This window comes from Bufo gargarizans, chromosome 2 (assembly GCF_014858855.1).
Source record: "Bufo gargarizans isolate SCDJY-AF-19 chromosome 2, ASM1485885v1, whole genome shotgun sequence".
Classification (NCBI taxonomy): Eukaryota; Metazoa; Chordata; class Amphibia; order Anura; family Bufonidae; genus Bufo; species Bufo gargarizans.
In genome coordinates, this window is record NC_058081.1 from 154,439,356 (window position 1) to 154,453,733 (window position 14,378).

General features: G+C 41.6%; 1 protein-coding gene across 1 annotated transcript in view; it reads right to left on the reverse strand.

The window, feature by feature from the left end:
- GALK2 (galactokinase 2) overlaps positions 1–14,378 on the reverse strand; it is a 260,803-nt gene that overhangs the window by 203,273 nt on the left and 43,152 nt on the right. The window contains exon 4 of the mRNA XM_044279616.1: positions 7,063–7,153. Within this exon, the coding sequence (XP_044135551.1) occupies positions 7,063–7,153 (91 nt within the window). The remainder of the gene's footprint in view (positions 1–7,062; positions 7,154–14,378) is intronic.

Here is a 14,378-nt window from a genome sequence, read left to right on the forward strand (position 1 = left end):
TTTTTTATTTTTAATGGCAGGTTCTAGCACCAGCTTAGGGGCACTGCAATGGGAAGCCCTTGTACCCCCTCGTATGCAAACTTGTTCCTGAGCTGGTGGGAGGGCACCTGCATCTTTAGGGATGAGATGACAGTGGAGACTCAGAACACTCAGATGTGGGCACGATTCATTGATCATGTCTTTATGATTTGGAAAGGGAGCTTGGAGACATTCACTATATGGGCAAACGGGCTGAATACAAAAAGTGTCGGCAATAGGTTTACCTCTGAATGTAATATGACAAGATTACCTTTCCTTGATATCTGCATCATCAAAAATCCAAATGGTACTATAGACACTTCTATCTTTAGGAAACCCACATCCACAAGCGCCCTTTTACTTTGGGAGAGTAGTCATCCCTTTCCCCTAAAGAGGGGTATTTGTCAATACCGGAAGATCTGAGGAATAGATTTCTCGATCGTGGATATCTTCTGAGCACCTTGAAACCAGCCTTCTAATCAGCACTCTCACAAGATTGCATATCCCTCCTTACACCCAAGAATGCAAATAAATCCACAAGCAGCATCTTCAAAAAGAATACAAGAGAGATTCGCCTCATTGGCACAATTGATGAGGCCGCCTCCAGTGTGCGAGACATTATCTCTAAACACTGGCACATTTTGCAGATGGATCCAGATATCTCTAAAGTAATTAACGATCGCCTTAGCATCACTTATAGGAGAGGGAAGAGCGTCCATGACAGTAGTTAAGAGACACTATGTAGCACCACCAACATTTAGAACATGGCTTAATAAACCTATATTAGGCTGCTTCAAATGCGGAGGTTGCGTCGCCTGTAAACATATGAGGTATGGTAAAACATTTAAAAGCAAAGTCAGCGACAGAGTGTGTGAAATCAGAGATATGATTAATTGCAAATCCAAGGGGGTTGTTTATAAGATAACAAGCGCCTGTGGAAAGGAATATATTGGAAAAACAGCAAGAGAATTAAGAGGAGGATTGGAGAGCATGTTGGAGATGTAACAAACCAAAGAGACACATCTGTATCACGACATGTCAGAAATTAACATAAAGGGAGGACTGATTGTTTCAGCTTCATGGGCATCGAACTGATCAAGCAGACAGGGAGAAGAGGCAACTGGGACAAGAGAATCTTACAATGTGAAGCTAAATGGATTTTCTATTTGAAAACAGTGTATCACAGTGGCCTCAATGAACAACAAAACTATAGCTGCTTTATATAGCGGTTTCACCTATTATGTCCACTTAGTTTATTTTTATCCGAGCAGTTATTATGGTCCCTGTATATATTTGATAATATTTAGCTTTACTGTAAGTTATCTATAATTGCGAGCAGGTGCCATAGTTGCCCCCTTATGACTAGTTTTGTTTTGTTGCGTCTTTTACACCTTTAGTTTTATAGATCATTATCTTTGACGAAACTGATATTGTCCTGTACGGCTACTCAGCTCCTTAGTGTTAAACAGCTTTCCAGTATCTGAGCTAGCTTGAGAGTGGCGATTCCCGGCGTCGCTTAGTTGCTAAGCAGCGAGTCACGTCGAGACGCCGCTCTACTTTACGTCCGACTGCCCCACTGTACACGTGACTTCCCCTTCCTGCTACTGGAGAGCGCGTGCTTCCAGCGGGCGTTCCACTTACGTGTCAACACGCGCCTGGAGTGGGCAGGGAGTAGCCAGGGCATCTGAGCCGGGAGGATTTAAAAGGTAGGATGGCACACTGCACCGTGCTCTCCTCCCTTGATACTAATATCGGCGGTGAGACAAGGGTCAGGTGGGGACACTTTCCCATGCCCAGACATGGACCACTGTTCAAGTTGTGCCTCATTTTTTTCTGTAAGGAGCTCTGGGGTTCTCATTTTAAGCTCCCATCGCTCCTGCCACTACTAGAAAGCAGTGTTGTTTCTCCAACTTAAGGCTAGGTCTACACAACGACATTTGTTGACAGATAGGGCGCAACATTTGTCTCGCGACATTTTGTTGCACCAATGACGCGCGTCAATTTTTATAATGGCAGTCTATGGTGTCGCACTGCAACATGCGACATGCTGTGACTGCGATGCGAAAGTCGCAGAAAAATCCATCTCAAATGGATTTTCTATGACTGTTGCGTCGCAGTCGCAAGATGTTGCATGTTGCAGTGCGACACCATAGACTGCCATTATAAAAATTGTCGCGCGGCATTGGTGCAACAAAATGTCGCGCAACAAATGTCGTTGTGTAGACCTAGTCTAAAAACAGTGGAGATTATGCTGTGGTCCTACTGTACATTTTTTCTTTTGTTCTTATACAAGTACTTTTCTTCACTTAGCAGTCCCCTGAGGAGTCCCTTCAATGGGATGAAAAGTGGCATGTAGGGAATTAAGTGAGGAACAATTTTAGGGAATAGGCCCCATCGGGGTGGCTGCTCTGTATTAGCTAGCCAGGGACAACTAGCCCCCAACCCCTCTCTTCAGGCAGGGCTACAGCTATAGGGTTTGCTAGTTTTTGTCCCCATATTGCCATTTGAATCACGAGCTCCAGCTGCCTCAACTTCTCCATCATCAAACTGAGGGACGGACACCTGGTGAAAAGACTACAATCCATACACCTGGCCTGGGTAAGATCTTTCCAATTATTAGCCAGGTATCTGTTTCATCTGGGTGCATAAGAAGACCATCTTGCATATTTTAGAGTATTTTATCACTGCATTATTCAAGCAGGTTTTGTTTGTTCTTTTTTTACTTTTATTCGTAATAAGTAAAAGTTACGTTTTAATGTAATTATGTCCAAGTCTTTTTGAGGTATTGTGGTATGTGTGTAGTGTATATATGATGTAGACATGTGTTAAGTAAGAAAATTTGAATCCCACCCCTGTGTCACAGCCTTACACGTTCCCCCCTACCCTGGTTTATCATGTGTAGTCCCTGGCACATAAGTCCAAAGAACACAAAGTCCAACTACCATTTAACATGTAAAGAACATAAAACTTTTCAACAACACTTAAGGGGTCATTTACGATCAAAAATTACGCCTATATTAGAGCTCTTTCACACTTGCGTTTTTTTCTTCTGGCATAGAGTTCCGTCGTCGGGGCTCTATGCCGGAAGAATCCTGATCAGTTCTATCCTAATGCATTCTGAATGGAATGAAATCCGTTCAGGATGCATCAGGATGTCTTCAGTTCCGGACCGGAACATTTTTGGGCCAGAGAAAATACCGCAGCATGCTGCGCTTTTTGCTCCGGCCAAAAATCCTGAAGACTTGCCGTAAGGCCGGATCCGGAATTAATGCCCATTGAAAGGCATTGATCCGGATCCGACGTTGTTTCGGCGCATTGCCGGATCCGACGTTTAGCTTTTTCTGAATGGTTACCATGGCTGCCGGGACGCTAAAGTCCTGGCAGCCATGGTAAAGTGTAGTGGGGAGCGGGGGAGCAGTATACTTACCGTCCGTGCGGCTCCCGGGGCGCTTCAGAGTGACGTCAGGGCACGTCATCCATGGGCATGGGGCGCTCTGACGTCACTCTGGAGCGCCCCGGGAGCCGCACGGACTGTAAGTATACTGCTCCCCCGCTCCCCGCTCCTACTATGGCAACCAGGACTTTAATAGCGTCCTGGATGCCATAGTAACACTGAACGCATTTTGAAGACGTATCAGTCTTCAAATGCTTTCAGTACACTTGCGTTTTTCTGGATCCGGCGTGTAATTCCGGCAAGTGGAGTACACGCCGGATCCGGACAACGCAAGTGTGAAAGAGCCCTTAGGCGCATTTCAGGTGCAGATTTCAGCACAAAATATTATTAGCGCCGCAATCTGCAAATTTTCCCGGCTCACGCCAGGTCTAAAAAAGTGGGCGTTGTATAGGCGGAGAAAGGGGTGGGCTGGCCGGCCCCTCTCAATCATTTTCTATGCCTGTTTTAGGTGTAAAAAATGATCTAAATGTAAGCCAGCAAGGAAGGTAGCTTACATTTAGATGCTGGATAAGCCAAAGTTATGTAGAGGCTGAATCCACTGCCAGCGCAGGGGCTTAGGCTACTTTCACACTAGCGTTCGGGTTTCCGTTCGTGAGCTCCGTTTGAAGGAGCTCACGAGCGGACCCGAACGCAGCCGTCCAGCCCTGATGCAGTCTGAATGGAGGCGGATCCGCTCAGACTGCATCAGTCTGGCGGCGTTCAGCCTCCGCTCCGCTCGCCTCCGCACGGACAGGCGGACAGCTGAACGCTGCTTGCAGCGTTCGGGTGTCCGCCTGGCCGTGCGGAGGCGTGCGGATCCGTCCAGACTTACAATGTAAGTCAATGGGGACGGATCCGTTTGAAGATGCCACAATGTGGCTCAATCTTCAAGCGGATCCGTCCCCCATTGACTTTACATTGAAAGTCTGGACGGATCCGTCCCAGGCTATTTTCACACTTAGCTTTTTTTAGCTAATATAATGCAGACGGATCCGTTCTGAACGGAGCCTCCGTCTGCATTATTATGGGCGGATCCGTTCAGAACGGATCCGCCCGAACGCTAGTGTGAAAGTAGCCTTAATAAGATCAGTGTCTAAAACGCTGGTCTTAAAGGGAACCTGTCACTGGGATTTTGGGTATAGAGCCGAGGACATGGGTTGCTAGATGGCCACTAGCACATCCGCAATACCCAGTCCCCATAGCTCTGTGTGCTTTCATTGTGTAAAAAAAAAACGATTTGATACATATGCAAATTAACATAAAAGAGTCATATCTTACTTGTATGGCCAGAGAAGAGTCATATTTTCAAGCTCTGACTCATCTCAGGTTAATTTGCATATGTATCAAATCGGTTTTTATACACAATAAAAGCACACAGAGCTATGGGGACTGGGTATTGCGGATGTACTAGCGGCCATCTAGCAACCCATGTGCTAGCGGCCATCTAGCAACCCATGATCAAAACTGCTGACAGACTCCCTGTAAATACCGTAATGGAGAAAAGAAGAAAATGCAGGACTTTTTTGGCCCTGTATCAGGAGCATGAAGCCGTAGGATTTTGTTGTATTCTTATTTATTAATTAAAAGAATATAAAACAACGCCTTTCGAATACAAATCGCCTTCTTCATCAGGTAAGTGATCCATAATAGCATGTTCATAGTCATTTAAAAATCCAGTTTGGCCCTAGGAAAAGGAAATAGGGGGATTTTTAAATCACATGCTACCATGTATCATTTACGTGATGAAGAAATGCCTTGTTTAAGATTCTTTTAATTATTAAACAAAGATCCAACAAAATTCCACAGCTTCTTCCTGACACAGCGCTGAAAAAGTCCTGCATTTTCTTCTTCTCTCCTGTCACTGAATATTACGGACGCTAGTAAAATCAGTTACCGGCTTTTGTTTTTTATAAATACTGTAATATATTTTTATAGCAGATTTTTGTTCTTTAAAGGGAACCTGTCACCGGGATTTTGTATATAGAGCTGAGGACATAGTTTGCTAGATGGCCGCTAGCACATCCGCAATACCCAGTCCCCATAGCTCTGTGTGCTTTTATTGTGTCAAAAAAACGATTTGATACATATCCTGGGAGGAGTCCTGTCCCTGAGAGGAGTCCTGTCCCTGAGAGGGGTCCTGTCCCTGAGAGGGGTCCTGTCCCTGAGAGGGGTCCTGTCCCTGAGAGGGGTCCTGTCCCTGAGAGGGGTCCTGTCCCTGAGATGAGACTCTCAGGGACAGGACTCATCTCAGGTAAATTTGCATCAAACAACCCCTTTAAGCATTTAGGGGGTCATTTACTATTAGAAATTCGCCTACTGTATATTTCTGGTGCAGATTTCGGCACACCCTGCTCATGCCACGGCAGGGGGTGTGGTGTGTTTTAGGCGTAGAAAATGGTCTAAATTTAAACCAGCAAACAAGCTGGCTCACATTTAGACCGACGGGGCCTTACATACAGACCGAAGCCTCTACACAACTTTAGTGGATCCACTGCCAGCTAAAGGGATCTATAAAGATGGTCTTAATAAACTACCTCCTTAGAGTACTAAACTAATATATATAGATAGATGCTCACATAGATTATATAATTAATTTAGAGGCTCACCCCTTTGATTATTCTGAACAAGGTGCTCTGTCTATATTACTCCCCCTATCAAAGTTTAGTTTCTATTATATATCGATGTAGACAGGCACGCTTCATCTGGAACCACCCAGAGATCTCATCTTCTAAAAATGTATTTATTGTTACGCATGAACCAATACACATAAACCTAAAACCAAATGAAAATTTGTTTTTATTTGGTTTTCATTTCATTTGGTTTTAGGTTTATGTGTATTGGTTCATGTGTAACAATAACTACCTTTTTAGAAGATGAGATCTCTGGATGGTTCCAGATGAAGAGTGCCTGTCTACATCTATATATAATAGATGCTCGCATGTTGCAGTCAGACAGATTACCGAACATAGGTGTTCTTCTATACAATATGTGGAAATATCTCTTCAAAGTAGACTATTAATGTAACGGCTAATCAATCATATATTGTCGGAAAACCAGGCATGATATACAGAACTCATATCACTGTGATAGATTTAGGCTGTTGCACTTTATCTATCCTCAAGTTTGGGAGATGTCATCTTCAATCAGAGGAATGTTACAGGACTTTTGACCTCCTTTTGCTATAACAAGCATAGAATTGAACGTCCAGATTCACATGAACCCAAGTTCTAAATTACCTCTCTGTTTTGCAGTTATTTAATCAGTGTATTTTCCTATTAGGCATGATGTCATTTGTATTGTTGAATCATGGGATGCTGGCTGACAATTACTTTTAATGAGTTTACCCATGCACATGTCACAGATGGGCTTGCAGAAGGTCTGCTCATTATTAAAGCAGGATGCTTCCACAGAACCAAGTTTACTAAAACGTCATTAACTCTTTCCATATCCACAACCGTTACTGGGGCACATACTGTATGTATGGCTAGCTATTCATATGGTCCCCAATGAAGATACTTATGTAATAGTACACATTGCTAATTAGAATATTTTCAAAGAAGATTAACACTAGTGGTTACAATCTACACTGCATCATTCATAATGTTATTTACCTGGATTCCTTTCAGTCCACACAGAAAGTAACTGTGCCACAAAGGCTTTGTCTTATTAATCTGAATGTCATTAAGACCCAAAGAAAAGTCCCTATAAAGAAAAGAAAGAGTTAAAACAAAGGAAATTGATCATAGCGTAGCTCTTTGCTGCCACCTGCTGGCTCAATAAGGGCATAACAGTCAGAAATATGCATTTGAAACATTAGTAAATTAGAAGTACATACTCTCCAACTTTCTGGCCCCCAAAATAGGATTTTTTAAGATTTAAAAAAATAAATAAAATATGAGTTTCTGGGAAAAATACCATTTATTACACATATTGTACTTACACAAACTATATGGAGGCTTGGTTTAGTAGCTTTGGGGAGACACAAAAACCATACATTGTCTGATAATGCCACACACACGCACCTTGTATACAGTACATGCTAGTTTTCATAACATATGATAAGTGCTTTAGGGTCATTAAAGGCCCCTTTACAGGAGTAGATTTACATCCTTTGACGGTTTATTTTACATTGATTATCATGTTTTCAATATCATCTCACACTGTAATTCACTGTATGGCAGCAGTACCACACTACCTGCTGCACTCAAAGACACACTAGATAAACCGAATGTGTGATACCACGTATACACTGCACCCACTGATAATAGTAATGCCACTAAGAGATCACTATGGATGCAAATCACTTAATCAGATTTTTCTTTATCTTGGATTATCTTCTAATCCACAGCATTTTTCTTTCCTTGTATGTGGCAACCAACTCCAGTATATAATGGTCCAGTATCAACAGTTAGGAGTGTGCCGCGGCCGGTGGCTCAGACTCCATTCCCCTCCAAAGCTTGTGCTCCTCTATAGCACCTAGTGACATCATTGTATGGGCTACAGGTAGCTAGATGTGCTAAACTTCCAACACATTTCAGATACTTGATTTTAATTATTTTTTTATTATAAACATATTTACATCCTTTGCCAGTTTGTTTTACATTGACTATCCACATAAAACAATATCTTGACATTTCCAATTTTCACACCGGCCTTTACAGCAGACACAATAGGTTGACACATCATGCTTTCACAAGCTCACTTGTCAGCTATGCTGTATAGATTGGAACAAAGCAAGCAGAGTCCTCTCAGCATTATTATTGATTGAAAGATAACTGCAGTTTTCTTGTATGCCTAGATGAGGTAGGATAGTAACATTATACATACATATATGGCTCTGTATACATCTCTCCTGTTACAGGTTGTATGTCCTGTCGAGTGTAATCATTTATGAAATTTCTCATTATCAGTTGACTTCTATTCATTTCAGCTGCCATAAAGCACACACATCCTGCCACACTGTGCAGACAACACTGGAAAGAAGTGGACATCCCCAATATGGCAGCTCACAGGAAAGTTTCTAATAGAGTTAAGAAATGAGGTAATGGTAAAAGAGAGTCACTATATTAATAACCCTGCCCATAAATAGTATGAGGAATGGGAACAAGCTCAAAAAATATAAGGACCTTCTTCTTAACAAGGCTCAACATAGGGTCTTTTTTCTGGGCAGGAATATTTTGAAGAAGAAACTACTAACGATAGACTTGAGTGGCTATATCAGTAGCCCAAAAAATTGAATGCTGTATCAAAAGTGATGGCCAGATTAGCAATAACGTACAGTAGAGTCTATTAAAGGGGAATATACATATTATGCACATTTGTGTAGACTAAAAACAATTTTTGTCAAAGATTATTTTAGCAGTAATTTCAGAGGCACAAAGAAAGGTGCTTAATGGTCCTATCAACGTTTCTGAGGTATGTCGGCCCCTCAAGGAAATAGCAGACAACTCCTCACAGGGTTGTCACATGGTATTCTCCTGCCTAGATTAGTGGAGGTATATAATAAGAGCCTTGTGTTAGGATTTTTACCACCTTCAATGGAGGAAACAATTGTTATACTGATTTTCAAGAAGGCTAAACTGAGAGAAGAAAAGGACGCTTATTGTCCAATATCTTTGCTGAATACAGATGTTAAAATATTTTCTAGGGCATGGATGTCAAACTCATGGCCCTCCAGATGTTGCAAAACTACAACTCCCATCATTCCCTGATAGCTGTAGTATGCACAGGCATGATGGGAGTTGTAGTTTTTCAACAGCTGGAGGGCCACGAGTTTGACATCCCTGTTCTAGGGTATTGGTGTGTAGACTAACATGCAAATAGGCCATCCTGTCATTGAATGCCACACAGGCTATTGACAGGGTGGACTGGACCTTCCTCTGGCATATTTTCCATTGTTTTTGATTCGATAATAACTTCATAAAACAATGTTCAGTTGTTGTATAGACAATCTAGTGCTAGCCTTCAGATAAATGGATAGATTACAAATTGTGTCCTCTTATCCCGAGAAAATAAGCAGGGATGTCCCTTGTCTCCCCTGTTGTTTGCCCTATTTATTAGGATTAAGCTTACAGGAGATCCCAATATTAGGGGTTTTGGTTGTCAAGGCTTAGACGATAAGATTTCTCTTTTTGCGGATAACATCCTTTTTTTTTAGACTCTAAGGCTGGAATCACATCTGTGTTGTGTGCCATTCTGATCCAGTCACTGTATCTGGCATATACCCATCATACAGGGAATGGTAAACCAGAGGTGCGCGGTGGTATCCGGCTATGCTGGCAGTCTGTTCCTCTGCTGGATATGAATGTGGCCTAATAGTTCACTATCCAAGCTTGTGCAGACAGTAGAGGAGTATGGTTTTTCTCAATATTATGCATAAATTGGGAAAAACAAAGTTACTTCCATTGGATGTTCTTGCACAGGACTGATTTGGAAGATCTGGGGATTCATGTTACTAAAAGTCTGGAGGAACATACTTCCCATAATATTTTTCTTCTTGTTCATAAAATAAGATGAAAGTTAGTATCTGGTTGAAACTTTCCCTCTCTAAAAGATCAAAGAATCTCTTTGGTGAAGATGGTAATCCTCCCGCCGTTGATCCATTATCTTAGTGCTAGTCTAATATGGTTTGATGGTCGTATATTTAAAGGGGTATTCTGGTTACCATAAATATAACTTTTAGACTAATTCATCATCAATAATTACCTAATATAATGTAAATTTCACATATTTACCGTTCAGTAGTTATATAAGTAGTTTTCTTCCTCTGCTACCCCCTGTGGTTCCTCAAACTACCATGGCATAGACCTGTAGTTCTGAGTCTTTGTTAGGTCGAGCATGCTCAGTGTGCTGCTATCAATTCTCTAGCTAAATGTAAATGAAACAAAGGGCGTGTTAGTGTGCTGGCGATTGGTGAGTAGAGGGGGTTGTGACCGGAAAGCTATACCCCCCAAACTAGAATAAGAGGGGAACAGTGTAAGTGATGCAGACCCTGGTTATGTAATTTTTATCTTTATAATCGCTTGCACTCCGATGCTGTGCGCCAACAAACCAGCAGTAAAATGCACTGAGAGGACTCCTGAGCTCATGCACATAATGGAAAGGACTCGAAGAAGAGTCCTCTCAATGCATGTTATTGCTGGTGTTTTGGGGCTGACAGATTCCCTTTAATACTCTACAGAAATTGGGAGCACTTTCAGTACCAAATATTAAATATTATTTTATTGGCTCTCAGATGTAGTATCTGGTTAAGTGGGATGAATCTCTTATCTCACTTATGAAGGATTTCAGAATACGTTCCAATTGTTAGAATCAGGGTAATTACTGTAGATTCACCCTCTTATAGAAAATTATTTTTATGTTTTCGAAAAAAAAAAAAAAACTCACTGAAAAAAGTGGCCTAAACGGGTGGAAATGCTCCAAACCCAGAAACTGTAGCGTGTCTATAACCGAGGGAGCAATTCCTCCGCATGCTGTCCGCAGACAACGGCAATCCTCAGCAAAAAATGCGTACAATGGAGGATGTCGGGGCGGACAACATGCACCACAAGAACATCTTACACAAAATAATACATTGTGCAGATGAAAAAATATACATACAAAAATCACTGCAAAAAAATGCACCAAAATGATACGCAACTGACAATACTAGCTAATTCCTCAGGCCGATGTTAAAAGCTGAGAACTTTGCCAATATCTTCCAGTCAGGAACTTATCGGAGCCCCTCATGCACCACATCACGGTGTCTCAGCAAGCATGGGGTCCTACCACTAAACTGCCCGTGGTGTGTGAACAGGGTCTGAATCAGTGCTAGAAATCAACTCACAGCTAGACTCTCACATGCCTCCATAGTGGTATCACCAATGCACTGTGAGGTAGGATAAAGCTGTGAGCCGCACCCACAACAGACCATGTGACACAGAAGCCGCACCCACAACAGACCATGTGACACAGAAGCTGCCAGGTGCAAAAGAACGTTACTAACAAAATGTAGTGGCACATTCCATACACATAAGGAAAAAACTCACTGAAAAAAGTGGCCAAACGGGTGGACATGCTCCAAACCCAGACACTGCATTTTTTGCAGTGATTTTTGTATGTATATTTTTTCATCTGCACAATGGATCATTTTGTGTAAGATGTTCTTGTGATGCATGCGGGCCGCCCCGGCATCCTCCATTGTACGCATTTTTTGCTGGGGATTGCCGTTGTCTGCGGACCGCATGCGGAGGAATTGCTCCCCCGGTTATAGAAACGCTACAGTGTCTGGGTTTGGAGCATTTCCACCCATGTAGGCCAATTTTTTTCAGTGAGTTTTTGTCTTTATTGTATGGAATGTGTCACTTTATTTTGTTAGTAACGTTCTTTTGCACCTGGCAGCTTCTGTGTCACATGATCTGTTGTGAGTGCGGCTCACAGCTTTATCCTACCTCACAGTGCATTGGTGATACCACTATGGAGGCATGTGGGAGTCTGGCTGTGAGTTGGTTTCTAGCACTGATTCAGACCCTGTTCACACACCACAGGCAGTTAAGTGGTAGGACCCCATGCTTGCTGAGACACCGTGACGTGGTGCATGATGGGCTCCGATATGTTCCTGAATGGAAGATATTGGCAAAGTTCTCAGCTTTTAATTCCTCAAGCTTTTCAGCTTGAGGAATTAGCTAGTATTGTCAGTTGCGTATCATTTTGGTTCATTTTTTGCAGTATTTTTTTTTTATTTTTATGTTATTGATTTAATAACGTTCGGGTCTGGACTGATTTTTTTTGGTATTAAGGAATCTACAATATAGTATCCTCTATGGTGTAATTATAATCTCAAATAATGTCTAAGGATCAAGCAAACAATTAGATGGCTGACATTTCATATAACATGTATTTTTGAGTTATTTAATGGGGCTCATTTGAGGTACTTTGGTAGTATTAAGGCAGAGAATATTTTGCCTAAGTACTTTAGATTTTATTATTACCAAGTATATAATGCTTACATTTGTTCAACCAATAAAGAGTGATGATTCAGGATTGCAAACTTTGAAGTCATCAGTAAGTTATTTGCAATGCAGTCTGGAAAGAAGACTTCATCTAAATGCTATGGGCTAACTATGTGTACACTTCTGGTTAATATTCCTAAAAATATCTATAAAGTCTATAAAGGAATGGAAACTTTAGATTAGTGCAGTTAATTATCGCACATCGTCTCTATTATTTTCCATTTTGATAAGAAGGATGGGGACAAGGGATGCCTCAACGTGCCCAAGGTGTTTATATTTGGAGGCCTCTTACTTTATGATTTGGCAATGCCCTGTTATTTGTGATTATTGGACCCAAGTCTATAATATGATAAATGAAAGGTACTCAATACAATTGGTTCCTGATCCGCTTCCAGCCATCTTTGGATATATTCCAGGCCAGTTTTAGTCCAGACGATTATCGGCATATTTTCTAGTTAATGGGGCAGGTGGGCATTCTGCAAGCGTCCTGCAATGCCAAGCAGTTCCCTGCTGGAGCATCATACCAGGTTTCTGAATGCTAGTGTAAAACTAGCCTAAACCAGAAAATGGGTTCAATTAAAAAAAAAAAAATAATTATGTGATTTGCCAGTAGTACCAATTGGGTGTGTCCCTGCACAGTATGCCACTCTCCAATCAGTGCTGCCAGTGTCAGACTGTGCAGGACACTGCCCTAGATGGTAAAACCCAGTTGGACCTTTCTTGCAAACTGCTGGCAATTCATTCATAAACTTCTACCAAGATTAACAGCGAAATGGCACAACACAGAGTTATATGAAAAGATGCCCCAGGACTGGGACACCCTCTGCGTCTGGAGGAAAGAAGGTTTGTACACAAACATAGAAGAGGATTCTTTACGGTAAGAGCAGTGAGACTATGGAACTCTCTGCCTGAGGAGGTGGTGATGGTGAGTACAATAAAGGAATTCAAGAGGGGCCTGGATGTATTTCTGGAGTGTAATAATATTGCAGGCTATAGCTGCTACAGAGGGGTCGTTGATCCAGGGAGTTATTCTGATTGGAGTCGGGAAGGAATTTTTTCACCCTAAAGTGGGGAAAATTGGCTTCTACCTCAGTTTTTTTTTTTGCCTTCCTCTGGATCAACTTGCAGGATAACAGGCCGAACTGGACGGACAGATGTCTTTATGTACTATGTTACCAGAATTATCACATAGGAAATGCAAGCAGTTACAAAACAGACAAGTCACAAAAGGCGACAGGTCTTTTTTAATGAACTAGCATTACATATATGAGGCATTCCCTTTAACGTGTCTGCTGAATTCCTTGTACTTTATATCATTTTTCCCACCAACCCAAAGAGACTGAATTTGCATCCTAATTCGTTAAGAAAAAAACATCTTAACGTCTAACATAATCAGCGCAGTATGACATTGCTGTTAATGTTGGATTTTAGAACGTCTGGAAATCTGGATTAAGTTAGTTAAGCGTTCCACTTATCTCATCCTATTGAATCAATAAACCCCCTCTATCAAGAGATATTCAGAGAAAAGCAAAAGACTAAATTGGAACATTACTGGAATTTCTGCAGTCTGTGGATTAAGATGATCTTGGCAATAAACTAGCTCATTCTCCATATGCCTGAGGTTAGCCCTGGGGCAAATGAATACACACTAGCTGCGGTCTGTAAAATGCTAAAAATAATGTAATAAGACAACTATTATCAACATAAAGGAAAAACACAACACATGGGATACATGGCAATCATTTAATCATTCGTAATTTCACCTCAAATTGGAACATATGATTGCTAAGCTTTATAAGAGGCTGTGTCTAAAAACAGGAATTCAGAAGTGCACAGAGGTCTTAAAGGGGTATTCCAGGTATGTTTTTAATTAAGTTATAGTAGGGCTGGGGGGTATGAATTAAAAATAAAACCGAGATTTTTTTTCCAATTTTTAA